At 52.9% G+C, this 26818-nt stretch overlaps 5 protein-coding genes across 9 annotated transcripts; 3 read left to right on the top strand and 2 right to left on the bottom strand.

The window, feature by feature from the left end:
- The first annotated feature begins 711 nt into the window (after positions 1-711).
- Carmil2 (capping protein regulator and myosin 1 linker 2) lies at positions 712-12687 on the top strand. Of its 2 annotated transcripts, XM_051201808.1 has the most exons (39): positions 712-852; positions 1095-1186; positions 1281-1331; positions 1695-1757; positions 1860-1984; positions 2089-2180; positions 2370-2440; positions 2550-2623; positions 2762-2837; positions 2915-3003; positions 3093-3187; positions 3261-3347; positions 3445-3557; positions 3662-3739; positions 3840-3916; positions 4013-4117; positions 4303-4372; positions 4490-4571; positions 4679-4775; positions 4858-4915; positions 5047-5219; positions 5382-5544; positions 5623-5721; positions 6826-6954; positions 7039-7152; positions 7302-7462; positions 7536-7623; positions 7762-7899; positions 8006-8072; positions 8490-8725; positions 9507-9607; positions 9689-10052; positions 10137-10259; positions 11198-11234; positions 11398-11469; positions 11596-11817; positions 11961-12041; positions 12366-12443; positions 12523-12687. In XM_051201808.1, the coding sequence occupies exons 1-39, from the start codon at positions 813-815 to the stop codon at positions 12633-12635; spliced, it is 4194 nt and encodes a 1397-aa protein (XP_051057765.1). In that variant the 5' UTR covers positions 712-812; the 3' UTR covers positions 12636-12687. The 2 variants fall into 2 exon arrangements, with proteins under 2 accessions (XP_051057765.1, XP_051057767.1); XM_051201810.1 differs by lacking the exon at positions 11961-12041.
- Positions 12644-15382, bottom strand: Acd (ACD shelterin complex subunit and telomerase recruitment factor). 2 transcript variants are annotated; one of them, XM_051201811.1, is made up of 11 exons: positions 15203-15382; positions 14991-15127; positions 14750-14843; positions 14577-14653; positions 14303-14347; positions 14153-14193; positions 13881-14032; positions 13707-13803; positions 13123-13469; positions 12908-12999; positions 12644-12828 (listed from the first exon to the last, which is right to left on the bottom strand). In XM_051201811.1, exons 1-11 carry the CDS (start codon positions 15299-15301, stop codon positions 12756-12758), a joined length of 1254 nt encoding a protein of 417 aa, XP_051057768.1. In that variant the 5' UTR covers positions 15302-15382; the 3' UTR covers positions 12644-12755. The 2 variants fall into 2 exon arrangements, with proteins under 2 accessions (XP_051057768.1, XP_051057769.1); XM_051201812.1 differs by having other exon boundaries at positions 14159-14193.
- A 440-nt stretch (positions 15383-15822) lies between these two features.
- Pard6a (par-6 family cell polarity regulator alpha) lies at positions 15823-17694 on the top strand. 3 transcript variants are annotated; one of them, XM_051201815.1, is made up of 3 exons: positions 15823-16030; positions 16396-16618; positions 16811-17694. In XM_051201815.1, the coding sequence occupies exons 1-3, from the start codon at positions 15968-15970 to the stop codon at positions 17560-17562; spliced, it is 1038 nt and encodes a 345-aa protein (XP_051057772.1). In that variant the 5' UTR covers positions 15823-15967; the 3' UTR covers positions 17563-17694. The 3 variants fall into 3 exon arrangements, with proteins under 3 accessions (XP_051057772.1, XP_051057770.1, XP_051057773.1); XM_051201813.1 differs by having other exon boundaries at positions 16808-17694; XM_051201816.1 differs by having other exon boundaries at positions 15824-16030; positions 16814-17694.
- A 312-nt stretch (positions 17695-18006) lies between these two features.
- On the bottom strand, positions 18007-22791 carry Enkd1 (enkurin domain containing 1). Its single transcript, XM_051201519.1, has 7 exons — positions 22583-22791; positions 22308-22502; positions 21503-21675; positions 18835-18960; positions 18557-18720; positions 18322-18458; positions 18007-18242 (listed from the first exon to the last, which is right to left on the bottom strand). The coding sequence occupies exons 1-7, from the start codon at positions 22749-22751 to the stop codon at positions 18082-18084; spliced, it is 1125 nt and encodes a 374-aa protein (XP_051057476.1). The 5' UTR covers positions 22752-22791; the 3' UTR covers positions 18007-18081.
- Positions 22792-22933: 142 nt separating this feature from the next.
- CUNH16orf86 (chromosome unknown C16orf86 homolog) lies at positions 22934-24890 on the top strand. Its single transcript, XM_051201517.1, has 4 exons — positions 22934-23285; positions 23503-23732; positions 24114-24358; positions 24457-24890. The coding sequence occupies exons 1-4, from the start codon at positions 23202-23204 to the stop codon at positions 24864-24866; spliced, it is 969 nt and encodes a 322-aa protein (XP_051057474.1). The 5' UTR covers positions 22934-23201; the 3' UTR covers positions 24867-24890.
- The last annotated feature ends 1928 nt before the right edge of the window (positions 24891-26818 follow it).

Below are 26818 nucleotides of genomic sequence, written 5' to 3'. Positions count from 1 at the left end.
CTCCCCAACTTAATGAAAGGAAACTGCTATAAAGGGTATTATAGGAGTATTATGGTTGTTTATTGTTTGGGCTTTCTTTTTTCTAGACAGAGTTTTACTGGGTAGCCCTGGCAGTCCTGGAACTCACTCTATAGACCAGGCTGGCCTCGAATTCACAGAGCATGCCTCCTGAGTGCTGGGATTAAAAGCATGAGCCACCTCCGCTGCTTTTTTTTTTTTTTTTTTTTTTTTTTTTTTTAGTTTTTTTTTTTTGTGTGTGTGTTTTTGTTGTTTGTTGAGACAGCGTTTCGCTGTGGTAGCCTTGGCTGTCCTGGAACTCACTCTGTAGACCAGATTGGCCTCGAATTCACAGACTTTTTCTGGCTTCTTTTTTGAGTGCCTACTCCACCTACCCACCCTGTCTTGGGACAGACTAAATTGGAATCCCCTGGAGAGTGGCGCCCCCTGGTGGTGGTATCAAGGACTACGGGGCGGAGGTGAAAGTAGGGCACGAGATTCAGCAAGAAACAGGCAACAACACATCAGCTACACTATTCACCACACCCATAAGTACCCGGACACGGAAAAGTCCCTGAGTGACAGCAGCAGCCAGGATTCGACCTCCCTCCCACAACCTCCAACCCGGGCGAACTCAGCCTACGAAGCCCAGGCTGGGAGGGGCCGGGTCGGGGGCGGCCTGGGCAGGAAGCAGCTCTTACCTTCCGTTGCAGGAGGAGCAGGTGGCTGCAGTGCTGCCTGGGGCCCCAGGCTTCCTGTGTACGCTCCCGCTGGCTGCTTTTTCCCGCCAGAGCTCATTGGGCCACCCCGGCCCTATGGCTCAGACCCCAGACGGTATATCCTGTGAACTGCGAGGTAAGCCCTGTCTGGCCTTTCCTGGGAGCCCACCTGGCTACAGAGAGGTAGCCCTAACCCCAAACTAGACCTGAGCTCAGGGAACTTGACCAGAGGTTCTGTTCTGGTGGGCCAGAGCCTAAAGGTGCACTCCACTTCTTCCTAGGTGATACGTAGATGAACACCTAGCCTAGCAGAGTGCTTGAGCACAGTGTGGCCTTGATGGGAGGACAACAGTCACCCAGTAGATTGTTTTTCCACAGGCGAGATCACCAGGTTCCTGTGGCCCAAGGAGGCAGAACTGCTCTTGAAAACCTGGCTTCCCCAAGAGGGTGCTGAGCAAAGTCATATCCTGGTATGGTGGCCAGCAGTAGAGTCCCAGGACCGTGGCCAGGCCCACTACAAAGATGCTTGGTTTGCCTAGAATACCAGTATTTTGTCTCCCCCAGGCACTGCTTCGATGGAGGGCTTATTTGCTGCATACCTGCCTCCCCCTGAGGGTGAGTCCCAGGCCTGGCCAACACTCCTTTCCCCTTCAGTGAGGAACTGCATTTGCAGAGTTGTCTTCTTTTGCCTGTGCTGGCTTTTACTATCCAACAGCACTGGCTTCCAGCAGCAGACAAGAGGAGAGTCTGGGCTGGTCTAGCTCTGGACTGGGTTCAGTTCCCAGCACCACAGGAACCTGGTTGGGACTCTAGTTTCAGAGGACCCATCGCCCCCTCCTGTTATCTTCGGGCACCCGGGGTGCAAGCAGTACCCAGACAAACATGAGGACAAAACACACAGTAATAAAAACTTTAAAACATAAACTGGGGTCCAGAGAGTGGCCTCAGTCAGTCCTAGATGAGCCCTGTACTCTCCAGGTGGACTGCACATTCAGCTACCTGGAGGTCCAGGCCATGGCACTGCAGGAGACACCGCCTCAGGTGAGACCTACACCCTGATCAGTCATTTAACCCTGCGCACGAAGCTCTGGGTGAGCTTCCAAACACACCGAGCCAAAGATGCAACAGTCTCACCTCCCCCAGGTCACCTTTGAGCTGGAGTCCCTGCCTGAACTGGTCCTGGAGTTTCCTGGTGTGGCTGCCCTAGAACAGCTAGCCCAGCATGTGGCTGTAGCCATCAAAAAGGTCTTTCCTCGTTCAACACTCGGGTGAGGCCTGGAAAATTCAAGGGGCTGGAGGGCATTAGTGAACTGCTTTTCACCCCTCAGAGGCTACAAGTGTCTTGCCTCTTCTCCTTTATCCCCTTCCCTAGGAAGCTATTCCGGAAGCCCACACCCTGGTCCCTGCTGGCTCGACTGGAGAGAAGCTATCCCTTAGAGTCCACATCACCCAGCAGTCCATGTGGTGAGGGCCAAACCAGAGCCACATAAAACTTCCAGTTTGCCTCCATGCAGCCCTAGACTCTTGGCATTAGAGGCTCCCCAAAATGAACAGGATCCCTTGTGTCACTACCGTCCAGTCTGAGGCTGGCCTTCCCCTGCCTCAGGCTCATTGTCGCTCTTTCCCTCCATGAAATTCCTGGCCTTTCCCTAGGTGGCTTCATAGAGACATATGAAGCTCTGTGTGACTACAATGGCTTCCCTTTCCGAGAGGAGATTCAGTGGGTGAGAGAAGGGCCCTTTCTGGAAGCTCTGGAGATAACACCCATGTGTGCTGAATCCCTCTTTCCCTTGTGGCCCCAAGCCAGCTATGGATACTTTCCTTCCTATCCAGGATGTGGACACTATCTACCATCGTCAAGGCTGCCGCCATTTCTGCCTTGGAGACTTCGCCCACCTTGGCAGCAGGTAGGAGGCTTGCCAGGATTGGGAGGAGAGGACCCCAGGAACCATATTACTAGACTCGAGCCTCTCTGTGGTGGGGATGTTGGCTGGGCCTAGTATCTAGAAGGCCCAGAGCTCTGTACCTCCTCTTCCCCACACCAGAGACCTGGCCTTGAGCGTAGCTGCCTTATCTTACAACCTGTGGTTCCGGCGTCTCTCCTGCGTGGACATGAAGCTGGTGAGGGTACACAACAGGGGATGCCAAGGGGGCAAGGGTCAAAGTTCAGCCTATTGAGTTCTGCCCTCTGGTCTCAGAGCCTGGAGGTCTCAGAACAGATTCTGCACATGATGAGCCAGTCTTGCTGCTTGGAGGAGCTGGTACTGGAGACCTGTGGCCTGAGAGGGTGAGGCTCCTGAGCAGGGTTTAGGATTGGGAACTAGCCGTCTGGGGTGTGAGTGGGAATCCGTCTTACACCAGGGTCTTGGTCCCTAGAGACTTTGTTCGACGACTGGCCCAGGCACTGACAGGGCACTCTAATTCTGGTCTTCGGGAGCTCAGCCTGTCTGGGAACTTGCTGGATGACAGAGGTATGGCAGAACCTGGGAGACCCAAGGCAAACAGCTGGGAGAGGTGGGGCTCACTTGGCTGCTCTATCTGCAGGTATGGCTGCACTCAGCAGACACCTAGAGCATTGTCCAGGAGCCCTGAGGAGACTCAGCCTAGCACAGACAGGGTTGACACCTCGAGGTGGGTGGGACTAATGAAGGCTGGGAGGGGGTGAGGCTGGGAGGAGCCCAGGTGAAGCAAGACTGGATGATTGAGCCCCTCTTTCCACTACCTCCAGGAATGAGGGCTCTAGGCAGGGCACTGGCAACCAATGCCACCTTTGACTCTACCCTGACCCACCTGGATCTTTCTGGGAACCCTGGGGCACTGGGAGCCTCTCAGGATAGTGGGGTGAGTGGCAGTTTTTGAAGTCAGAAATTGGAGCTGCTCAGGCAGTGGGATGCTAGGAGTCCTTAGGCATTCCCTGACTCCTCCCTCTTTCACATTCTCCACAGGGCCTGTACACTTTCCTGAGCCGTCCTAACGTTCTGGTGTCTCTGAATCTGTCAGGAACTGACACCGCTCTAGGCACGGTGAGAGTGTGGTTGTGGGGGATATTTGGTGGGACTTGGTAGCGTGAGAGCAGGGTAGGCTGGAGAGCAGGGCCAGGACTAATGGAATGTCTTCCCTCAGCTCTTTGCAGCGCTATCTGGTGGCTGCTGCTCCAGCCTCACGCACCTTGAAGCTTCAAGGAATATCTTCTCGCGCTCGTAAGGCGGGGCACAGGGAGGCCCGGGAGGAAGAGGCTTCGGGAAATCAGTTCTCTGAGCCTGAATCTCACTTCTCCTTCTCCCCACCCACTGCAGGAAGTCCCGAGCGGCACCGGCTGCGCTGCAATGCTTCCTGGGCAGCGCCAGGATGCTGCAGCACCTGGGCCTGGCCGGCTGCAAACTGCCACCTGAAGCGCTTAGGTCAGTCCTGCTACCCATGGCCACGCCCCTATGCATTCAGTCCTGACTTTGACCAGACCTCCACTGTCCACTTTATTCCCCCCTCCCATCTTCCATAATCCCAAGCAGCCTAGCAAAGGCTTATTCATTAGCAACCTGAGTCCCACATTCCCAGATCTTGTCACCTGTGTGACATCCTCTCTCAGGGCCCTTCTAGATGGTCTTGCGCTCAATACGCAGATCCGTGACTTGCACCTGGACCTCAGCGCATGTGAGGTAGGCACCTGGTCCTGGTTGTGAACCGGGAGCATGTCCACACATTGGGAGTGGGACTGAGAGACCTTCCCCACTGAGGCATAAATATCCTGAGTGCATCCTTACCTCCACCTCCAGCTGCGCTCTGCGGGTGCCCAGGTGATACAAGACTTAGTTTGTGACGCAGGTGCCTTGAGCTCCTTGGATCTGTCAGAAAATGGTGAGGCTACCAGGGAACCCATCCACATTCCTTCTATTCACCTGATTCTCAGGGTGGGGACCCCGCCCTGGAAGCATCGACTTGTGCATCACCCTAGTTACCCCCAGGCTTTGGCTCCGACATGGTGACTCTGGTGCTTGCCATCGGGAGGAGCCGGTCTCTGAAACATGTGGCCCTTGGAAGAAACTTCAACGTTCGGTGCAAGTAAGCCCCAAGCCTATCCCTATACCCCTCGGATAGGACTCCACCACTCAGATAGTCCCCTAACAGCGGCCTCTGCCCACAGGGAGACCCTGGACGATGTCCTGCACCGGATAGTCCAGCTTATGCAAGACGATGACTGTGTGAGTTCATGGAACCCTGGGGAGGCCTCAAGAAATTAGCCTCTTGTGACACCTCTCACTTTTGCTTCTTCAAACCCGTTTTTGCTGAACTTGATTCCAATCATCCATTAATGCTTTTCTTTTAATCCCAGCCTTTGCAGTCTCTATCAGTGGCTGAGTCCCGGTTGAAGCAGGGAGCCAGCGTTCTGCTTCAAGCTTTGGGTACTAATCCTAAACTGACAGCACTGGATATCAGTGGCAATGCCATAGGGGATGCTGGTGCCAAGATGCTAGCCAAGGCTCTACGAGTCAACACCAGGCTTCGGTGGGCACGGTCATTACAAGGGCTGGGACCAACAAGAGAAGAAAGGGGAGATATGTTAGAGGGCTGTGGGGACTAAGGAGTACAGACCAATGAGGCAGATGAATGAATAAGGCCAGAGGGTGGGGCGGGGCTCTGCCCCAGCTGAAGTCTGGTGGGCTTCAGGTCGGTGATCTGGGACCGAAACAACACATCTGCTCTGGGCCTGCTGGATGTGGCACAAGCCCTAGAAGAGAATCACAGCCTGAAGTCCATGCCGCTGCCACTGAATGATGTAACGCAGGCACATCGCAGCCGTCCAGAGCTAACAGCACGAGCAGTCCATCAGGTGGGGGTTCCTTCTTGTTCTCCTCCCTTTTATAAGTACACTCTACCCCTGGCACTTCTCACCATCCCTTGACTGCAGATCCAAGCCTGTCTCTTGAGGAACAACCGGGCAGATGCTGCTTCTGACCTCAAGCCCTGCCTGCAGCCCTTGGGTCTGATTTCAGACCACTCAGAGCAGGTCAGTATCCCTTCCCCTAATCTTGAGTACTTGGGCCCCTGAGGCTGAGAGTATGACTCTCTTGGGTCAAATTGCCTGAGTTCTGTATCTCAGACAACTTTCTCTCTTTGGTTACTGTTCCTAAAATAGCTCCCCATGTAATGTTTGGCTGCCTTATTTTACGAATGTAAATAAGCTCTCCCCAGTCTCATCCGACTACCCTACTCCATTCATCTCTGTGGCTAGCTTCAGTAGTCCTATCTCAGGCATGACTTTCTCTCCACTAACTTGATTCCTGAGCTGTTGCTACATCTGTATTCCCAAGCGTCATTCTCATCTAAGCTCTGAAGCCCAGTTACCTTTCCCCAGACATCTGAGGAGTGGGTTTGATGTACTGCACGCCTTTGAGTGATTTTTTTTTAAAAAAAATTGTTACACTTATTTATTGTGTATGACTGTATGCGAGCATACATGCATCCACATGCTCATGCTTGCAGGTACACATGGAAGTCAAAGAATAACAGGCAAGAGATGATTCTCTCCTTCCATAATGTGGGTCCCAGGGATGGACTCATGTCATCAGGCTCTGGGCCATTTCACGGCCTCTCAAGTGGTCTTATTATCATCCATAAACCCCACTCTCTATCATGGAGCACAGTTTCTTTGGTACCTATGTCCCTCTAGGTCTCCCCTAGCCACACCGAAGCCTTCACAGCCTTGGTCTGCCTCTGGACCATCTCTTAAACATACAGTCCTTACCCCAGATCAGCCATCTTTGGCTTCCTCAATCTCTCTCTCTCTCTCTCTCTCTCTCTCTCTCACACACACACACACACACACACACACACACCTATTCTTGGTGAGGATGGTTGAGAAGATTTTAAAACAGTGACCAAAACTTTCCTTCTCTTTCTAGGCATGTGAGAAGTAGCAAGTCTCTAAAACAACCAAAAGGAAAAAGACCCTGCTATCCTACCTTGAACAGATAGGGTTTCCCAAGCACCTTGCTTCATAGTTTGTCTTCCGGGCTTCACCTTCCCTGTCAGAAACTCTGGGAGGGGAAGCAGACAAGATCAGGGAGACTCCTAAGAGACAAAGGAGGGACTAACCCATGATTCTCCTCAGGAAGTGAATGAACTGTGCCAGTCTGTGCAGGAGCACGTGGAGCTGCTGGGCTGTGGGGCTGGGCCCCAGGGTGAGGTTGCTGTGCACCAGGCTGAAGATGCCATCCAGAATGCCAACTTCTCTCTCAGTGTGAGCACTCTCTCCCCTATGTGAGGACCTTTCTGTTCCTAATGAAGTGCCAGCTTGCAACTCTTTCTGTTCCTTGACACTCAGATCCTTCCCATTCTGTATGAGGCTGGGAGTTCTCCAAGCCATCATTGGCGGCTACACCAAAAGCTGGAGGGCCTCTTGGGTCAGGTGGGCGAGATCTGCCGCCAGGACATCCAGGTAAGGTGCTCTTCCTGCCCTAGCTTCACCTCCCTGTACAAGCTTGATCCTCAGTCCACAGGCTTGTATATGATATGCCTTAGTCAGCAGTGAGTTCATGGAGGTCCAGGCTCTAGCCATACCGTTACCACTTTATAACCTTTGTTCAGGATTTCACTCAGACCACACTGGATACCACAAGGAGCCTTTGCCCGCAGATGTTGCAGAGACCTAGCTGGAAGGAGCAGCTAGAGGGAGTTCTGGTGGGCTCCAGGAGCCTTTCAGAACTGCTTCCAGAACATCTGCTGCGAGATGCCTTTACTAGGCTGCGGTAAGCAAGCTCCACCGGGTTGGGCAGATCTGGAAAGAACCACACACTAACCATCACCCTCTTCTGCCTTCAGGGACATGCGCCTGTCAATCACAGGGACCCTAGCAGAGAGCATTGTGACTCAGGCTCTTGAAAGTCTTCATACAGCCAGAGATAGGCTGGTGAGGGGAAGCATTGTATATATTTTCACAGTGACCTGTTTAACACTCACAGGGGCCCTGTAATGACGTTGGGGGTCATAAGATAACTGGATTAGGGTTATCTTAGATCTGTCTGTCTTCGGGTGGCCCATACTGCAGATGGAGAGTCTAGCACAACAGGCACCAGTGACCGTGGACCCTGCTGTACCATCACTGGATGTACAAGGGCTCAGTCCCCTTGAGCCTGGGGGATTGGAAGATCTTTTCTTTCCCATGGAGAAGGAAGAGGAGAGAGAGGTGAGTGTCTCCAGATCTTCAGTAGCCCTGGGATGCGGAAGGTGAGTAGCAGTTCTGGGTTATGCCTCACTCAAATCCTAGACTGAGGTTTTATCCATCCCACCAGGATAGTGGTTCTTCATGGAAATGGCTTGAGCCCAGCTATTGTTTTCACCTGGTCCCCTCTCTTCATGGTAAGTCAGCCCTGGAGGAAAGAGAGTTTACCAAGTGAACTGAAGCTCTGTTAAATCTGAGCACTTAGACACTCATTCAGCCTTGTCCCACCTATACCCTAGCCAGGCCAGAAAGAAAGCTGGAGTCAGCTCTTCTCAGAACTGTGTAAGACCTGAATGGAATAAGACTAAAATACCTTCTTCCCTGCCTCCCCCGCCCCTTTCCCTAACCCCAGGACGCGCATGCTTGGCGGCTGCTCGCAGCCGCGCGCACTCGGGGCCGCGCTCAGCACCACGGACAGCGGCGACTGGGGGAGGGGCGGGCGGCGTAGCCGGGCCCCTCCCCGCGCCCTGGGCGGGTCCCCCGCCGCCCGTCCTAGCGCCTCCGCCACCTCCCCGGGTTCGACGCTCTGTGCTCTTCTGGTGCTTTCGCCTCAGGTACTGCTGAGGAAGCAGAGCGGGACCCCGAGCTGGCAGCTCCGGGAGAAGATGCAGAGCCGCAGGCTGGGCCGTCTGCAGGCGGCTCTCCAAGCCCTGCCGCCCCGGGGCCACCCGCCGGCCCGCTGCCTCGCATGGACCTGCCACCCGCCGGGCAACCCCTACGCCATCCGACCCGGGCCCGGCCACGGCCACGTCGCCAGCACCACCACCGCCCGCCGCCGGGGGGCCCCCAGGTAAGTGATTCCCTTCCCCCTCGCCCCGCTTGAGGGTCATGGGTAGTCCATTCGCTCCTCACTTGCTGTAGAAGACAGGGAGATGGGTAGAGGCCCAAGGCCACCCGATTGCGCCCTATCATCTTCCTGGCCACCCTCAACCTCAGGCTGTGCCAATAATGGGCAGCTCCTAGATGGTGGACTCCCGTCTTGGAGTGGTCTGCTGTATGCGTGGACGTGTGAAAGCGGGTGTCCGCCTTGCCCACCCTCTCCTGGGGTTACTGAAAAATACTGGGCAGCTGGGCCGCGCGGGACACCCTGCGTCTGTTGTGCACCAGCGGGTGGATGTGTGTGTGTGGGCTGGGTACTGGCAGGGGCAGTGGGCACTGGCAGAAGGAGAGGAGGAGCTGGCCGGAGCCCCCCCCCCCCGGGTCTGACGCAGCAGCAGTGCCACTGAGCCTGGATGAATAGGCCGGGTGGGGTGGGGTGGCGGTGGAGGGTTAGGGTACTGCGGGGGTCTGTTAGAAGTAAAAGGGCAGCATATTGGAATGTGTGACCCGTAGGTGTTTGCTTAGTGATAGCCAGGTGGTTCAGAGTATAGAATCTTCTATGAAACAAGAACGGGTGTGGACTGAGCAGGTGTACAGTGGCAACAGTGAGGGCAACAGAGAGGAATGAAACCTAGCGCTGTACAAACAGCACCCCTGCTCTGGGATATACTCAGGCCAGGTCACTGGGAAGAAATGGGGGTTGGAGAGCCACAGTTCTCAGTCCTGACTCCTAACCTCCCAATGTCTCCCAGGTGTCCCCAGCCCTGCTTCAAGAAGGGAATGGGCTCACTGCTCGTGTGGATGAGGGTGTGGAGGAATTCTTCTCCAAAAGGCTGATCCAGCAGGATCGCCTGTGAGTGAGGGTCAGTTGCTGGGGGCGGAAGAGGGAGGGACACCCTTGACTTTCTTTACTCACAGATGGTTGTTCCTACAGCTGGGCCCCAGAGGAGGATCCAGCCACTGAGGGCGGTGCCACTCCTGTCCCCCGTACACTTCGAAAGAAGCTGGGTACCCTCTTTGCCTTTAAGAAACCTCGTTCAACAAGGGGTCCAAGATCTGAGCTAGAGACCAGCCCTGGAGCAACAGCTCGTGCCAGAAAAACCACACTTGGGGACCTGCTTCGACCACCAGCCCGTCCAAGCCGTGGTGAGGAGCCTGGAGGGGCAGAAGGGGGCACCAGCAGCCCTGACTCTGCCCGAAGAAATCGGCCTCGTTATACCCGAGAAAGCAAGGCCTACTCTATGATACTGCTACCGGCTGAGGAGGAGGAAGCAACAGTGGGGGCCAGACCTGACAAGGTAAGAACTGGCATCTGGGGCTGTGGGCTCTCCAGGAAGAGAAAGCAGTGGGCTTTCTCGCCACTTGGGCATCTCTGTCCCCAGAGGCGGCCTCTGGAACGGGGAGACACAGAACTGGCTCCATCTTTTGAGCAGCGGGTCCAAGTGATGCTGCAGAGGATTGGCGTAAGCCGGGGCAGTGGGGGTGCCGAAAGCAAGAGGAAGCAAGTGAGTTGGGGCATGTGTGAACTGGGGGCAGGTGGCATGTGGCAATCTGTGGATGACATATGTGACCAAGAAGGGGGAAACACGAGGCACAAGTAGATCTAATTGTCAGCTACACTCTTACCCCTAGAAATAGTCATTGAACTTTCTTCCTTCTTGTTTCTGACCTGGTACCTCCTGGTGTAGGGAACTTTCTCCAAAGATTCTTAACAGAAATTTGACCTTGTTACCTATACCTGAAAACAGTCCTCCAGGACTTCCTCTTTATCCAGATTCCTAACCCTGCAGCAAGATCTTATGGACTCTCAGTCCTGGCCACGTTAAACTCCCCTGCTGTCCTTTGGAGCATCTGAGCCTCACATGGCCAGTGGCTTATATACTGTCTTATGTCTAGTTGTGTCCTGGGTTATTCAGGTTCCTTTTCAGCTGTCCCTGCAGCTCCTTGTGAGCCTTCCCTGGCTCCATTTCATGGTCACCCTGATGATGTCATTCCAATCATGGTCTTTATCAAGAACCTCACCCCTATGTACCAACCACTTAACTTTTCCAGGAAAAACACCATATGCAATGAGATCTGGCCTGAATTTAGAGACATTAAAGTATGGGAAGAATCATAAAACTAAGAAATGACATTATCTGCTGAGTATAGTGGTAATCTCAGCCTTCAGGAAGCTGGGGCAGGAGGACTGAAGGAAGACTAGCATGAGCTATACAATGAGGCTATCTCAAAAACAAAACCTACTTGTTATAACTAACATGCATATTTTTTTATGTGTTAACTCTGTCATCTCAGATTGTAAGGTCAGAGGGCAGGGGAATACATTTGCCATGTTAGGGCCATCCTATGTATACATTCTGTAGCTAGGTTTTAAGAACACAAAGGAACAGAGACAAGGCCAGAATAAGGGCAACAGGAAGTCTGACTGATTTGTTTCCTACAGAGCAAAGATGGTGAAATCAAGAAGGCAGGCTCAGATGGTAAGTAGGACCCCGGAACAAAGAAATATATTTAGGTGGAAGAGTTGGCCTTAGAGATAGTCCCTAAGGTGCTTGCTCTCCTGGGGGAGGGGACAGGATGTTTTTCCTCCCTGAAGGTGAACCATTGAGGTCTGGCACCTAAGCTTCTAGTCCTACTTTGCAGGTGACATTATGGACAGTTCCACAGAGACCCCTCCCATCTCAATCAAGTCCCGTACTCATTCTGTGTCTGCTGGTGAGTGAGGGCCACTGTGTATGAAGAGGGAGGTATAAGGATTGTGAGGCTAGGGATCAGACCATTACTCAGAACCATCTCCAAGGCCAGGTTCAGCAGTTAGCTGACATTTGTTTCTCTACCCAGATCCCTCATGTAGACCTGGGCCAGGGACCCAGGGGTCCGAGTCTGCCACCTGGAAGACACTGGGGCAGCAGCTGAATGCAGAGCTCAGAGGCCGTGGTTGGGGCCAACAGGATGGTCCAGGGCCCCCTTCCCCATGTCCCAGCCCAAGTCCCCGAAGAACCAGCCCCTCCCCAGACATCCTGAATCTCCCAGAGGATCCTTGCTTGGGCCCTCGGAGTGAAGGTAGGTAGGCACCCCAGTCCTAGGCTGGGACTGGCAGAATACCTCCTGGGAAGTTAACTCATCTGGGAACACTAAAAGCGGGAGGTAAAGACCGGGTGTGGGCAGCTACTGGGAACATACCCTGATATCTTGGCCTCCTCTAGATGGCCAGCTGAGGCCGAGGCCTCTCTCAGCAGGGCGGCGAGCAGTGTCTGTGCATGAGGACCAGCTCCAGACCCCTGCTGGTGAGGGAGATACCTCTGTCTGTGTTTGAGCGCAGGAGATGGGGGAGGGTGGGCTCCTGGACTTCAGTCTTGGTTCTGGTACTTGGACAGAACCACCAGTGCTGAGTGCTGGAGCAGTTAGGAAGCCCAAAGGCCCAGTGTAGTTCAAGAGTGACCATCCCATCCTACTAGACCAGCCTCTACTCCTGAAGACTGACCTCTGCTAGGGTGGGAGGACACTAGTTGGAGAATCTATGGGAGTAGACTATGCATGTTTTTGCGTGCACTGAAGACGGAGAAGGGTTGGGAACAGCCAGGCAGTGAGTTTTTCTGTATCCTTTTTAGAACGGCCCCTTCGGCTGCAGCGCTCTCCTGTCCTCAAGCGCAGGCCGAAGCTCGAGGCACCCCCATCCCCAAGCTTAGGTAAGAGTGGGCAAGAGCCAACTGGGAGGATGGCATGACGGCTCAGCACAAGCCTAGAACTTTCTGTCTCTCCTCACAGGCTCTGGCCTTGGAACCAAGCCTCTTTTTCCATACCCAACAGAATCCTCCAGCCCTGAGCGGAGCCCTCCCTCCCCAGCCACAGACCAAAGAGGCGGCGGCCCCAATCCCTGATCCTGTCCTTTCCTGCCGCATGAAATTATTTTATTAAAAAACTTGAATGAAACAGGGTGTGGAATACTGTTTGTCCATAGACCTGTGTGTACACATCCTTTGATATGTCCAGGTGACTCCTCATGCCTGCATTAACTCAGACTCTGACTCCATCACCAAACTCAAGGCCCAAGCTAGAAGCTGAGGAGGAACCCTGGAAAGAAACCATGGCCTTAGGTCACAGTTATCTAAGACTGGTGACCAACAGAGGTGGGACAGCCCCAAGCACTCACCTGGCACTTTGTACCTGGGCATGGAGGGAGGCTGAGGGCATCTCATATTTATACTGGAAAGCAGAAGCATCATGATGCCTCTTTGGGGGTTCCTGAAAGGGGTGCAGTATCTAGACAGAGTCCAGTAAGGACCCCTAATGCACACCCAGCCTACCCTTAGCCCTCTCCGAGCCCCAAGGCACTCCCACATCTTCCCTGCCAGCCACAGTGCTCACCCAGACAGAGCATGGTTCTTGGACTCCCTTGGCTCTGGTTCTTGGGAAAAGCTGCCGTTTCTTGATAGGCCACTGGAGCTCCCTCATCTCCAGGCTATGGGCCTGGTATGGACTGGAGGCATGGCTTAGGGGCAAGAAACTGGGGGTACAGGTCAAGAGTGGGGAGCTGGGTATAGAACTATGAGGTGGGGAACTGGGAGCCTGAGGCCTTAGGGAGGATGAACAAACAGCTGGTGCAGGCTGGATGCTGTCCTTCTGTCCAGGGTCTGATGTAGCCAAGGATGACAGAAGGCTAACACTGGCATCACTTTCTTCCAATGGTATGTTCCTGAGTGAAGCAGGGTTTCCTGGGGAGAGAAGACTGACTGTGAGGACAGGACAGACCTTTCAGCTCAGGACAGCTCAGGGCCTATTATACAACATTTCACAGCATTCCACACAACCCAGTAATTTGACTGATAGTATTGGCCTGAACCTATAGAACTGGCTGAAGAACAAAGATGGGTGGCTGGAATTCATCAATGCTATGGTGGGCCTTGGGCTCCAAAGACTCGCCCCCTTCCAACCTCTCCAGTTCTCCTTACCTGGTGCATTCTGATTTGACCCAATAGAACTGAGAATCTGTTCGTCATTCTCAGAGATGTGCAGCAATAAACTAGAGACAGTGAACACGGCTTCTTCCTGTGGGACATGAAACCTCAGCATGGCAGTTGCCTAACCCTCACCATGAAACCTCCCAAGAAAAGCCCCACACTGACCTTGGCCTGTAAACAAGAGGCTGTCCAGTGGGTGAGGGGGGTGGCTGTGTAAGGGCCTGAAAGTGTCAGGCAGCTCTCGGCTAGATGCACTAGGGCCCCCCGATGACCCTGGTCCTCTTTCACCTCATCCAGAAGCTGAGACAGTGTTAGGCCTGGGGCCAGAGATTTGGCCAAAGGGTTGAAGTTGAAACAGGATAGGTTACTTACTGAGAGGCACAAGATAGCACTAGTATCTCCACAGGGAGTTAGGCAGGATTACCCAGAGACCCTACCAGCACCTGCACTGGCAGAAGCAGACTCTGAAAGGTGGTCCCTAGAGAAACAGAGTGAACACTTCTCAGGAACAACCTGGTTCCAGTCTACCCAGCTCTGCCACCCCTGAGCACAACACACTCAGCCTCAGAGCCCAACCCCAGACTCACTCAAGGCATTCACATAACTTTCTCTGCACATCCGAATCCTGATTGCTGGAAAAAAAGGAGAGTGGTATGTAGTCAGTGACTGACGCCCAAGCCTTCTCACCCAAAGACCTATGCCAGGGAGAGTGAAAAGGCAGAAGGTGGAAGCTTCATTTACTGTTGTGTTTTGGGGGCAGAAATATGGGGAGACTTGGACTGAAGCCCTCAGGACCTCATGAATGCTAAGCCTATGCTCTGCCACTGTGCTACATCCCCTTCCCTTGGAGGGAACACTTACCAACCAGTCACCTGTACCCGAGGCTGCTCCGATGGCAGCAGGTTAAAGCGGTCCACCTGGAGGTAGAACTCCGCAGGCTGGAGGAGTTGGGGAGCGTTGTCTCAGGAGTAGTCACAAAGAGCCAGGCACAGTAATCAATGCCCCCCCACCCCAAAGTGAGCCTTACCACTCACCGAACGGTCCTGAGCAACCTGAATGCAGACCCCGCAGCCCTGCAGTAGCAGGAGGCGGCCCTCTGTCCCACGGAATCCGAATTCCTTCTCTTCCCTGCGACAATCACAGCTATCACTGCCCAGAACCCAGGCATATACCCGAACGCTAGGGGTATGACCTTCCCACCTCTAAAGCTCCCGCCCACCTCGGGTTCAACCTCGCTCTCCCACTTTACATATAGACAAGGAATGCCTCTCTTACCACTCGGAGGTGTCGATGGCATTGCGCGTCACCAGGCATCGGACACTGTGGGTTCCGTCTGACACAAGCAACATGGCCCCGGTGTCATGTGTGTCAGGCGCAGAAGACGGGCCCGGAGTCTCCGAGTCCTGGATTACCTAACAGTAGTGGCTAGTGTCAACTCACTTCCTCAGCCTCCACTCAGGTCTCTGGGACCTCAGTGGTCTGCTCACCTTTAGGAGCTGCCCGACTCGTGGGCTTGATAGTGTCTCTGAACCCAGGATCAGCTCTCGAATCCAGGGCCGCAGTTCTAGCCTCCCCGAGCCCAACATTACAGAGGCCGCTCCCTAGGAGACTCCCAAGCAGGAGATTCCCGCGGGCGCGCCGCTCAGTCTTCCGTCGGAGAGGAAGCACGTGACCGCTAGGTGGAGCCTAAGTTTGAGGCTCCGCCTATTCACGCTTCTGCGCCTGCGCAAGCACTTCTGGGCTGGCTAGCGTGGCAACTGGCTGCTAGTTCTTACCGAGTACTTGCTGAGTCTGTGACCTCAGTACTACCTAGTACCGAAAAGGAAAGAGCAAGGGCTGGTCTGGATAGGAACGATCCAGTTTAGGATAATGCAGCCGAGAATGGGGCTCGAAGTCCCTTCTGCGCTGTGTGACACCAAGAGGTCTCCCAACATGTTGACTTAGTCTACTCCGCAAAAATGTTATTTCCTCATTCTGCTCCCGGATTGGTCGAGTCCTCATAGGAACACTCGAACCATAGCGTGATGACGTAAAAGCAGAGGAAGCCCTCGCTACCTCCGTCTCCGTTTCCAAGGAAACGTAGACTCCGCGGTTTCTCTGTGTCGCGTCCCCCTTGACGTAATGATTCGGGTAGGAGGGAGGGGCCAGTGCTACTGCCAGGGGCGGGGCGGCTCGGGCCAGCGGGCCGGGCTGTGCACCTGCGCCTCGGCGGGCAGCCTTGGGGCACTGTCCCCGGCCCGCCTGGTCCCGCAATGGCCAGGCCGCAGAGGACTCCGGCGCGCAGTCCCGATAGCATCGTCGAGGTGAAGAGCAAAGTAAGGGTTTCTCCGGCCTCGGTTCTGGCCACTGCGCTAGATGCTCCCAATTTCCTTTCTCTCCCTTATTGGCTTCTTGATCACCATCCATCACTCTTTCTGTCCTCCATCCTGTCCTATTCTGCTTTCCTGCCTGCCTCCCCTCATAGCATCCTTCTTCCCATTACGAATCTCCAGAGTCCCTCTGTGGCCTGGGTATGTAGGAAAAGACCTTGGACAGTGTCCCTTGTACTGGAACTGAGGTTTAAGCTTAAGGCTGCAGCCCTTGCAGCAGCCCTTTCCCTCACTTGACAGCCTCAAACCTGTAGTGAGAAAGGGGCTTGGGCTGTCCTGATACTCCTCTCCCCTTCCCCTCCCGCCTCCAGTTTGATGCCGAGTTCCGACGTTTTGCGCTGCCCCGCGCTTCGGTGAGAGGCTTCCAGGAGTTCTCGCGGTTGCTGTGTGTGGTACACCAGATATCTGGCCTGGATGTGCTGCTTGGCTATACGGATGCTCACGGCGACTTGCTGCCCCTCACCAACGATGACAGTTTGCACCGGGCCCTGGCCAGCGGGCCCCCGCCACTGCGCCTATTGGTGCAGAAGCGGGGTGAGGATGGGGTACATTGGGCATCTTCCTTGGGGTAGAGTGACAGGGCAGGTCTACTAGGGTTAGTACATACCCAGGGTTCCCAGGCTTCACCTTCTAAAGTCTCTGCCCTTGGTCTGACCTCCAAGTGGTAGGAAACAGTTGACAATGTCCCTTTCTCTAATCCTAGTACCCCCCCCTCTTCTGCAGCAGCAGGTGACTCCAGTGGTCTGGCTTTTGCCTCCAACTCTCTGCAGAGGCGAAAGAAAGGGCTCCTGCTTCGACCAGCGGCACCTCTGCGCACCCGATCACCCTTGTTAATCAGCCTGCCCCAAGATTTCCGACAGGTGTCTTCAGTCATAGATGTGGACCTACTACCTGAGACCCATCGACGTGTGAGGCTTCACAAACATGGTTCAGATCGTCCCCTGGGCTTCTACATTCGAGATGGCATGAGTGTTCGGGTGGCTCCCCAGGGCCTGGAGCGGGTTCCAGGTATCTTCATCTCCCGCCTGGTACGTGGGGGCCTGGCTGAGAGCACAGGGCTGCTGGCAGTGAGTGATGAGATCCTCGAGGTCAATGGCATTGAAGTGGCCGGGAAGACCTTGGACCAAGTGACAGACATGATGGTTGCCAACAGCCATAACCTCATTGTCACTGTCAAGCCTGCCAACCAGCGTAACAATGTGGTTCGAGGGGCCTCTGGGCGTCTGACAGGGCCTTCCTCTGTAGGGCCTGGGCCTACTGACCCTGACAGCGACGATGACAGCAGTGACCTGGTCATTGAAAACCGCCACCCTCCATGTTCTAATGGGCTGTCTCAGGGACCCCTGTGCTGGGACCTGCAACCTGGCTGCCTACTTCCCGGTGCTGGCAGCTCTCTGCCCTCCTTGGATAGCCAAGAGCAAGCCAACTCTGACTGGGGGAATGGCATGCGAGGTGATGTTAGTGGATTCAGCCTCTAACAGCCAAAGATGCAGCCCTTGTTACTTTAGGCTGCTGGAATGTGGCATGGACTTTCCAGTTGGGGAGGGAAGATTAGCTTGTTCTCAGAGCCCTCTCAACCCAGTGAACATTAAAGGTTTTCTACAAATGTAGATATGGTTCTTCTGTGTCCCAGCCCTAACCTCTTCCTTGACCCTGTAAATCAGGCTTCTTCTGTGTACATGAGGCAGGAGGGATAATAATAAGAGCACACGAAGAGACTTCCTCTAACTATGCAGCAGGAGGCCCACTGAACTTGGCATTTCTAAGAAAGATCCTATGGAGACGGCTACTGGGTACAAAAGGTTTAATTTTGACATAGAAGTTGGAAGGCTGGATGGTCCTTCTGCAGCTACTGGTGACTAGGCAATGCTCTAGAGAAACTACCTACCCCAATGCTCCTGTCTTTGGAACTGTGGCAGGGTTTGTGTTTGCTCTTTGTAGCCATGTGTCAATCCTCACTGTGGAGCTCTCTGTTGCTCTACCCACAAAGGCAGGGCTTAGGTATCCATCTTCACAAAGACTTTGGGACGGGAAAAGATCTTGATAGCCTCTTCTATTTGCACCAACTTCTGGTCCAGTTCAGCACGGTAGCCCTGTGCTCTTAGAGAGTCTGCCCCAGCAGGTAGCAGAACTAACTCACGCAGCAGTTGGCTCTGGCCTACAAGGGGCATGGAAACAGCAAATGCTGGGTAGGGGTGCATGGGCTCCCTTTCAGCCACCCTTGCTCAAGTACTCACTCTGGAGCAGATTGTTCAGTGTCTCTAGCCGCTGATTCTCAGGCATGAGTGTGTGGCCAGGGGGCATGGCAGGGTCTGGCTGGCTATGCTGGCGAGCTTCAGCTTCCCTCCGCCACAGATCCCTGCGCTCCAACAAGCTGTAAATGCACAGGCCCAGGGTTGATGACACCAAGGCAGATAGGGTCCCTCCCACCACAAAGGTCCATAAGGACACTTGTAGGCCCATGTAACTTACTAATGGGGCACATGGCCTTTCTGTGTGGCATTGTAGTGCTCCTGAGCTTGTCGTTGTTGTTCTAGAACCTGTGCAAGGACCTGCAGTGAACGGGAATGGCGCCGGGGGGCTCTCTTGGCAGCTCGGGCATTGTGACTAATGAAATCCACATCCAGGCCTGGTCCCTGCAAGGGACATGGCAAGCATAGTAGGGACCCTGTAGCACTGTGTTGGATCTCTGTACCCCACCCCCAAGATGGCAGGCTAATAGCCTTTCTGGTCCCCTCAGATCCTCTCACCTTAGCTTTGGGACCTGGCAGGGTGAGGTGGGTGCTGGAAACACGGGGTGGTGGGAGCCCAGGGCCACAGCGGGAGTGTGCCCGCAGGAAGTGGGCAGGCTCTGTTACAGAGGCAGGGCTAGGCTCCTGGAAGGCAGGACACAGCAGAGGAATCAGGGAGGCTGAAGACAGGGTCCTAAGCCACAAAACTATTCCCCTTTCTGTCTCTCCTTCCTCTAAGTACCTTTCTATGATCATCTCTATGAGCCTCCTCCTTGAAGGAAGACGTTTCAACAACATTCAAATATGCTTGTCTCTTAAAGCTTTAAGAAAACAAACTACAGGGCTGGAGAGATGGCTCAGAGGTTAAGAGCACTGGTTACTCTTACAAAGGTCCTGAGTTCAATTCCCAGCAACCACATGGTGGCTCACAGCCATCTGTACTTGGGTCTGGTGCCCTCTTCTGGTGTTGAAGCAGACATGTAAGCAGAGCATTGTAAACACAATAAATAAGTCTTTAAAAAAAAGAAAAGAAAACAAACTACATTCATCCTCATTTGGCTACCATCCTTTCCTCCATTTCCATTCATTTTGGGTTTGCAGGACAGGGTTTCTCTGTATAGTCTTGGCTATCCTGAAACTTGCTCTGTAGACTAGGCTGGTCTTGAATTTAAAAAGATCCAACTACCTCTGCCTCCCTGCTGTGATTAAAGGTATGCACCACCATCACCCAGCTCCTTTTCTCCTTTTAACCAAGCTTTCTGGCTCTAGCACCCCAAAAGTTACTGAGGGTTGCCTCCAAGTCCTCAAAACCAAGGGCTGCTTCCTTAGACCCACTGTCCTCAATTTAATTGTCAATAACACTCTGGTCTCACTGATGAGATCCAGAGCTATGTACCCATCTGCTTCTTGGACACAGTCCTACCCCCTGGCAGTCCCACACATGCTTCAGCTTGAATACAATCTCATGTGACCTTGTCTTTTCTCTCAGTCCTCTGTGTCTTTCTGGGTCCCTGAATAGAGAAATGGTAACTACTACCAAAACCTGACCCTCCTCTCTGTCCTCAGAAATAATGTTTCAAGGAATAGTGAGTGGTACATGCCTATAGTCCCAGGAATCAGGAGGCTTTGGTAGGAGTGACAATTTGAGGCCAGTCTAGGTTATGCAGAGAATTCAAGGACAGCCTGAGGCTAAATAGCAAGCTTTGGTCTCAGAAAGGAATGAGGTGGAAGTGGTGGTGCAAACCTATCACCTCAACATCTGAGAGCTTAAAGCAGGAGGAATATTAAAAGTCCAAGGCCAGCTGGGCATTGAGGGCACACTCTAATCTCAGCATTTAGGAGGCAGAGGCAGGCAGATCTTAGTGAGTCTGAGGCCAGCTTGGTCTACAAAGTGAGTTCCAGGACAGCCAGGACTGTTAGTTACACAGAGAAACCCTGTCTCGAAAAACAACAACAAAAAAGTTCAAGGCCAGCCTGGGCCTACATGATGATTTTGAGGCTAGACCAAGCTACATACGGAGACCTTGTTTCAAAAGAAAGTAGTGGGGGTGGGGGCTGGAGAGATGCTCAGCAGTAAGAGCACTGGATGCTTTTCCAGGGGACCAGTAACCAGTAACCACCTGGCAGTTCCCAGCAGTCTAGAACAAAAGTTGCAGGAGATCTGATGCCACCTCCTGGCCTCTGTGGCACATAGTCTTGCAGGCAAAATACCCATACATATAAAAAAATTTTTAAAACTAATTTATTTAACTTTATTTTATGTGCATTGGTGGGAGGGTGCCAGATCCCCTGGAACTGTAGTCACAGACAGTTGTATGCTGATATGTGGGTGCTGGGAATTGAACCCAGGTCCTCTGCAAGAGCAGCCAGTAATCTTAACCACTGATCCATTATCTCTCCAGTCCCATAAATATTATTTTATCTCAAAAAATTAATTAAAAGAAAAACAGAGAAAGTGGTGTGGTAGTATACACCTTTAATTCCAGTACTTGGTAGGTGGAAACAGAGAGTCCAGCCAGGTGTTAGTGGTGCATGCCTTTAGTCCCAGCACTCAGGAGGCAGAGGCAGAGGAGGCCAGCCTGGTATACTGTGCTAGTTCCAGGACAGGCTCCAAAGCAATAAAAAGAAACCCTGTCACCCTGTCTCCCTGTCTCGGAAAAAAAAAAAAAAAAAAAAAAAAAAAAGGGAAAGAAAAGACTGCAGAGTTCAAAGGTCAACTTTAGCTCATGCACACAGAGTCAGCCTGGGCTACATGAAACAGAGACAGATAAACTGATAGAAAGGCTGCGGGTATAACTTAGTAAGTGGTACAGTGTATGCCTAAGGTACATGAGACCCTGGATTCAGTCTCCAACACTACAAATAAATAATGTTGACATGTAGCTTAGGCAGTTCTTTCAGATATGTGTCAAGATAGCTTTCAGTTCTAACTGTCTACAAATTGAATTAACTACTATCTCCATTGCCCTGATCCCAGAACTTCTTTCTACCTATGAGGTTTCATCTCTATGGTCTTATCTCTTCCCCTAGCCTAATTCTTACTTGTCCTGATGCCATCAGCTCCTCAGGGAAAGTCCACCCCAGATGTCTTAGCCTTTATGATCCCCCTACAACCTGAGAGTTAGATCAGGGTATAGTTGTCTGTTGGCCAATATGGACAATATGTCTGGCTCTGAGGGGCAGATACCTTCATCCTGGCCTTGACTCGAGACTCGACATTGTCATACTTGGGTGAGCGCCATAGTGCCTTCAGGGGCTTAGGCTGGCCCTGCTCCCGGCTGCGTTCTTGATCTTGGAAACGCCTCTGAATATCTCTGATCCGTTTCAGGTTTTCCTTCTCATGGTCTTTCGGATTCTTCCCTGGGTAAAAAATGGTTGCTAGGGACAACCCTACAAGTGGCCATGGGACTTAGAGTAGACCACATAGGCTCACACACTGTACCCTTTGCAGAAATTCCTCCCAAACAACCTAGTAGATGCCTAGTATACAAGAGGCCTTGGGTTCAATCTCCAACATCACACACACACACACACATACACACACTACAACCAAGACCTCTTTGTGTAAGTTAGACTACACACACAGCACTACTATCACCTTACTCTCTTCTTCCAGTGTTCCTGGTTATCGTCTGCATTTCGATAGTGAAAGTATACCATTAATTACCTTGTCCTGTCTTGTTTATTGCCTCCAACTGTGATGCCCATGCTTTTAAAATCTGTTTTCCTAACACCTATAGGGCTTGGCACAGAAGTAGGCTAAGTAAACAATGTTCCGTCAAGGTGTGAATGCTTGAAGTTAGGATTTCCTACATAAGAACTAACTCAGATCCTGCCAGGAAGCAGTGCATTTCGGCCTCTTTTTGCGCTAGGAAAACTAAGACCCACAAAAGTACATAATTACCTGGGCTCAAGGCAATTAAGAAGCACCCTGTTTTAATCTCTGCTTTTGACTTCCGAATGCCTCGATACCCCTTCTTGCAAGGACTCACTCTTAGGAGATACCCCTGAACCAAGGGAGATGCCTTCCAATTGCAGCAGTACGTCTCCCACGCCTCGCTGGCCACGCTCTAAGATCTCTCGGGCTCCAGGCCTGATGCGGGGGCCACGAGGAGGACTGGAGTCCAGGTCACGACCTGAAGTCAGCAGGTCCAGCTTCACTGGGTTTCCTTCCAGGCGCCCTTGGGCTGAAGAGCAAGACGCGATGGAAAGCCATGCTCGGTGGCGGCGCGAACTACTTGCCACGCTGTGGGACCCTGTAACTCACCCGAGGCCGGACGCCGGTAATAGTCCGGGCAGAGCGTAGGGTCTGGGGGAATGGGTCCAGAGATGCGGGATGGGCCTTCGCACATGATCCTATTGCAGCCCTGCAACCGTGCAATGAAGCCTGCTGCGCTGCGCAACTTCGGACCCCAATCCCTGTCCGGTGCTTCCATCCTCCACCCGAGCCCTGCAGCCCCGCAGTACCTCCCCCATTCCCGACACCCCCCACCGCCCCCCCCCCACCTCTCGCCCAGCCCCTAGGCTCAGCCTGAGCCACCGTCCCACGACGGGGATCCTAGACCATCACCCTGAGGGGTTCGCGACCCCTCCCCCGCAACGCCCCAGAGGGGGCTCTCACTGGAGCAGTTTTACCGCCAACTGTTGCAAGGTGGTAGGAGTTGCTGTTGCTTGGCAACAAATGGCTTCCTGAGGTCAGGGGTCAATAACTTCGGCGAAAAGCCTTCTGGGGTTTGTAGTTCCAGATGAGGAACTATTAAGTCTCAGGTCTCAGCAGGATCCTCACCTCCCAGCCGGTCTCCCCTACCAACACTGAGTCCAACCCTCTTCGGAGCCCGCCGTCTTCTCCTAGCAACCGTCAAGGGATGCACTGAACCCACACAGTCATGGCCTCAGCAGGGGCCAAGAGGCAGCCAGAAGCCCAGAATGGGGCGACAATAGGATTAGCCCAGGTTGCAGAGATCCCTGAGGTGACTCAGGCATTTTCGAAGCTCGGGAGGTGGAAGCGGTCGGGCAGGAGAGGAGGGACTCTAGGTGACCCAACCCCTAACTGCCTGGCCAAGCCCTGCAAGTAAAGGGGCCTGAGCTGGTAGCCTTCATGTCATATTTTGTGGCCAATACTGGACTTTGAATGACTGGTCCCTACAATACTTTGCCTGGCCATTGGCTACTCTGCGTATCTTCTAGTGTCCAGGACCAGGAGAAAAGTGTCTGGTGCCCGCACATGAGACCTGCAGAACCCTAGGTGAAGACAAGTATTCAGTAGGACACAGCTTCGAGCCGGAGCTTCAGGAGGAAGGAATAAACCGGGGAGAGGAAGGCATCAATCCAGGGGTGGAAACAGGAGAGGAGAGAGGACCCAAGCCTACATCATCCATCGTGAGGCCCAGTCATGGACCCAAGAGAAAACCTATCAAGTGAGGGGGTTTTCAGAGGGAAGGAGTTGCAGGGCTAAAGTGGGGAGGGTCCTTAAGCTTCCTAAATCCTGATTCCTTCGAGGTAGATATCTGTTTTCTGCTACTGCCCCTCACCTCACTCCCACCTGGAAACTTCCGTTTCTCTAGAAAAGGCGTCTAAGAGGGGGAAAAGAAAAAAACAAAAACAAAAACAAACAAACAAAAAAAAAACTTGGGGCTTTCAGGTCTATAGGAGACTGTGTTATCTTGAGTGCCAGGTCTCTTTTGGCTTGGAGCTTTACTGACCAGGAAAGGGGCAGCTAACGAGAACTGGGGTTGGTGGGCAGGGCTAGGCCCTAGGCTCAAGACACGGAGCCAAAGACTGAAGTGCACCTCTTGCAGGCCTCTTGTCCCAGGCTTGGGCACCCCAGCCCTCCCAGGCCCAGGCTACCATGCCCACCCTAGGGCTGAAGCTGAACTGCCACCAGGGATGCTGCTGCCGAAGGAGGAGCCAGAGGGCAGTCACAGCGAGTCTTCACTGTCTGCTAAACAGCACAAAAAAGCCAAGAAACGCAAGAGTGTAGGGGCCCCTGTGCCCCCGGCTGTAGCTGGCACATCCACCCCTACGGAGACCCTGGGGCTGGAGCGTGAGTGGCAATCTCTGGGGTTACCTTTTCTTTGTCTTCTGGGTCTGACATGGCACCACCTGATGCTCCAGCCTTTGCCCTGCCTCGGGTTCTTGCAGGAAAAGCCCAGCGCCTGCGGCCACTGTACCAATATATCAACTATTGCAACCCTGAGCTGAATCAGGCAGGGGACGGGGATAGAGAGTCAGAGGTGGAGCCCGAGTCGGAGTTGGCCCTGGCTCCTGAGGAGGCAGGTGTGGAGCAGCTGCAGTTGCAGGCCTGGCTGCCTGTGACAGGTGAGCTGGGCTTAGCCCTTGCTTTGCCCTGCCCTAATACATTAGTGCCACTCACTCACACTCCTCCTTCTCTAGGGCAGGAGCTTGGAGAGGAGCCTGGGGGGTTGTGTGGTCTAAGGATGAGTGGCAGCCTCAAGGCTGAGGTCGATAAGACAACCCAAGTGGATATTGACAAGATGTTGAGTGTCTGTGCCGCTCCTCTTGTACCCCCCCTCTCCCCTCAGTACAAGTGACCACACCCACTGACAGTGTCTCTCCTTTAGGCCTAAAACAGGGCTGTAAGCTCAGGCCTAGGCCATCAGGGGGAGGAAGGAATTCAGAATTTGTCTGTACTTGGGAATTCTGGCTCTCTGAAAATAAACATTTCCCCTTTTTAAAATTGTGATTCCTCAAATATGATGCCTGAATTGGGGAAAAGGCTGGGGAGAAGGGAGAATTCACTCACACAGCATTTGCCTGATGGGTTACATGGATCACTGGAACCTTGACAAATGTGTCAGAGTGTGGGGGGGTGACATAACATTTCCTGGGGAGACACGATGTCACATCTATTCACTCCAGACTGGGAGCCCAGGACAGACACCACCGAAATCCAACGTGGTGAACCAATGAGTTTTATTGGAGTTACTTAGAGAAATATGGGTGAGAGGTTACCACAGGAGCAGAAATGACTCAAAGACAGCTGCACCACCAAAAGCCCACCCCCCGCATGGGTGATAGCTCACAAATTCTGGGAACCTGGTAGCTCACTGTACACCCTGGAGGCAGCTCACTCAACAGGTTGGGGAGTGCAGGTTTCTACTTTTTCCAGGGACTTTAAAAACCTGCTGTGCAGCTCAGTTTTCCTCTATCAAACAGGGCTCAGCTTTTATTGCTGACTTTGGCAGGGAGGAGCCTAGTGAATCTGGTCAGATTCAGGGACTTCCTGAAGCTATTTGAGTTGTTTACCTTCCTGTTTAAGGAGCCTCCTCCAGGATGGAATGTTTAGATCTCAGAGGGAACTGCTACTCAACCAAGGTAGGTAGGCTTGGTGTCCAACTGTGTGTACTCTCTCCCATTTTGTCTGCCTAGGTTCAGATAGTGATAGGATGTGAGGGAGAGGAAGTTGGGACAGAGGAAAGAAGTATTAGGAACCAGCATTTGATCCTATTGCCCATCTCTTGAAGAAGGGTCTACTTTTGTCCTCACTTCAAAGATCTGGGATTTCCCTCTGAGGTGGCAAAGTTCATTTATCCCAAGACAATCAGTTTTTGAACGTTTACTAACCAGATGTGGTGGCACATACCTATGGCTGGTGAGCTGGGCTTAGGCCTTGCTTTGCCCTTGCATTTGGGAGGTAGAGGCAGGCAGATAATGAGTTAAAGGCCAGCCTTGTTTGCATAGTGAATTCAAGGCCAAGGTATACTACATAAGACCCTATTTTTTAAAAAGGGAACAGAGCCAGGTGGCTGTGGTGGAGCACACCTTTAGTCCCATCACTCAGGAGGCAGAGTTTGAGGTCAGCCTGGTATACATAGTACATAGTGAGTTCTGGGACAGCCAGGATGGTTACACAGAGAATCTCAATCTCTCTCTCTCTCTCTCTCTCTCTCTCTCTCTCTCTCTCTCTCTCTAAAAAAAAAAAAAAGCTGTGCTTGGTGGTGCACATCTTTAATCTCAGGACTCTGGAGGCAGAGGCAAGGGATCAGAGTGAGCTTGGTTTACAGAGTGAGTTCAAGGAGCCAGAGAAACCCTATCTCCAAAAGCCAAAAGAGAAAGAAGGAAAGAAAGGGGGGAGAGCTGGAGAGAGGGATGGCTCTTGGTAAAAGTATTTGCTGTTTTTGCAGAGGACCCAGGTTCAATTCCCAGCACCCACACAGCATCTTACACCTGTCTAACTCCTGTCCTAGGAGATCAGTCACCCTCTTCTGGCCTCTGCTGTACCAAGAACATACTGTGGTGTACAGATATACATGCAGGCAAAACACTCATGTGCATTAAATACTTCTAAAAAATGCTCTTTACTCACTATCATAGAGCAACCAAACTACTTTTCCCGATGGTCCCTGTGATGGGTGGTGGTGACAGTAAGTGCATGTCTTGGAGCTGTAAGGCCCCCTCACTGAATGACTGCTGCCTGTAGTCCATAGACACTCTCTGAGGAGAGCAGACAAGTGAGCGGTGTGTGGAATAAGACTGCTGGTCT

This window comes from Phodopus roborovskii, unplaced genomic scaffold (genome assembly GCF_943737965.1).
Source record: "Phodopus roborovskii unplaced genomic scaffold, PHOROB, whole genome shotgun sequence".
Lineage (NCBI taxonomy): Eukaryota > Metazoa > Chordata > Mammalia > Rodentia > Cricetidae > Phodopus > Phodopus roborovskii.
Note: the sequence above shows the minus strand (reverse complement) of the source record. Positions and strands in the feature narration are given on the sequence as shown.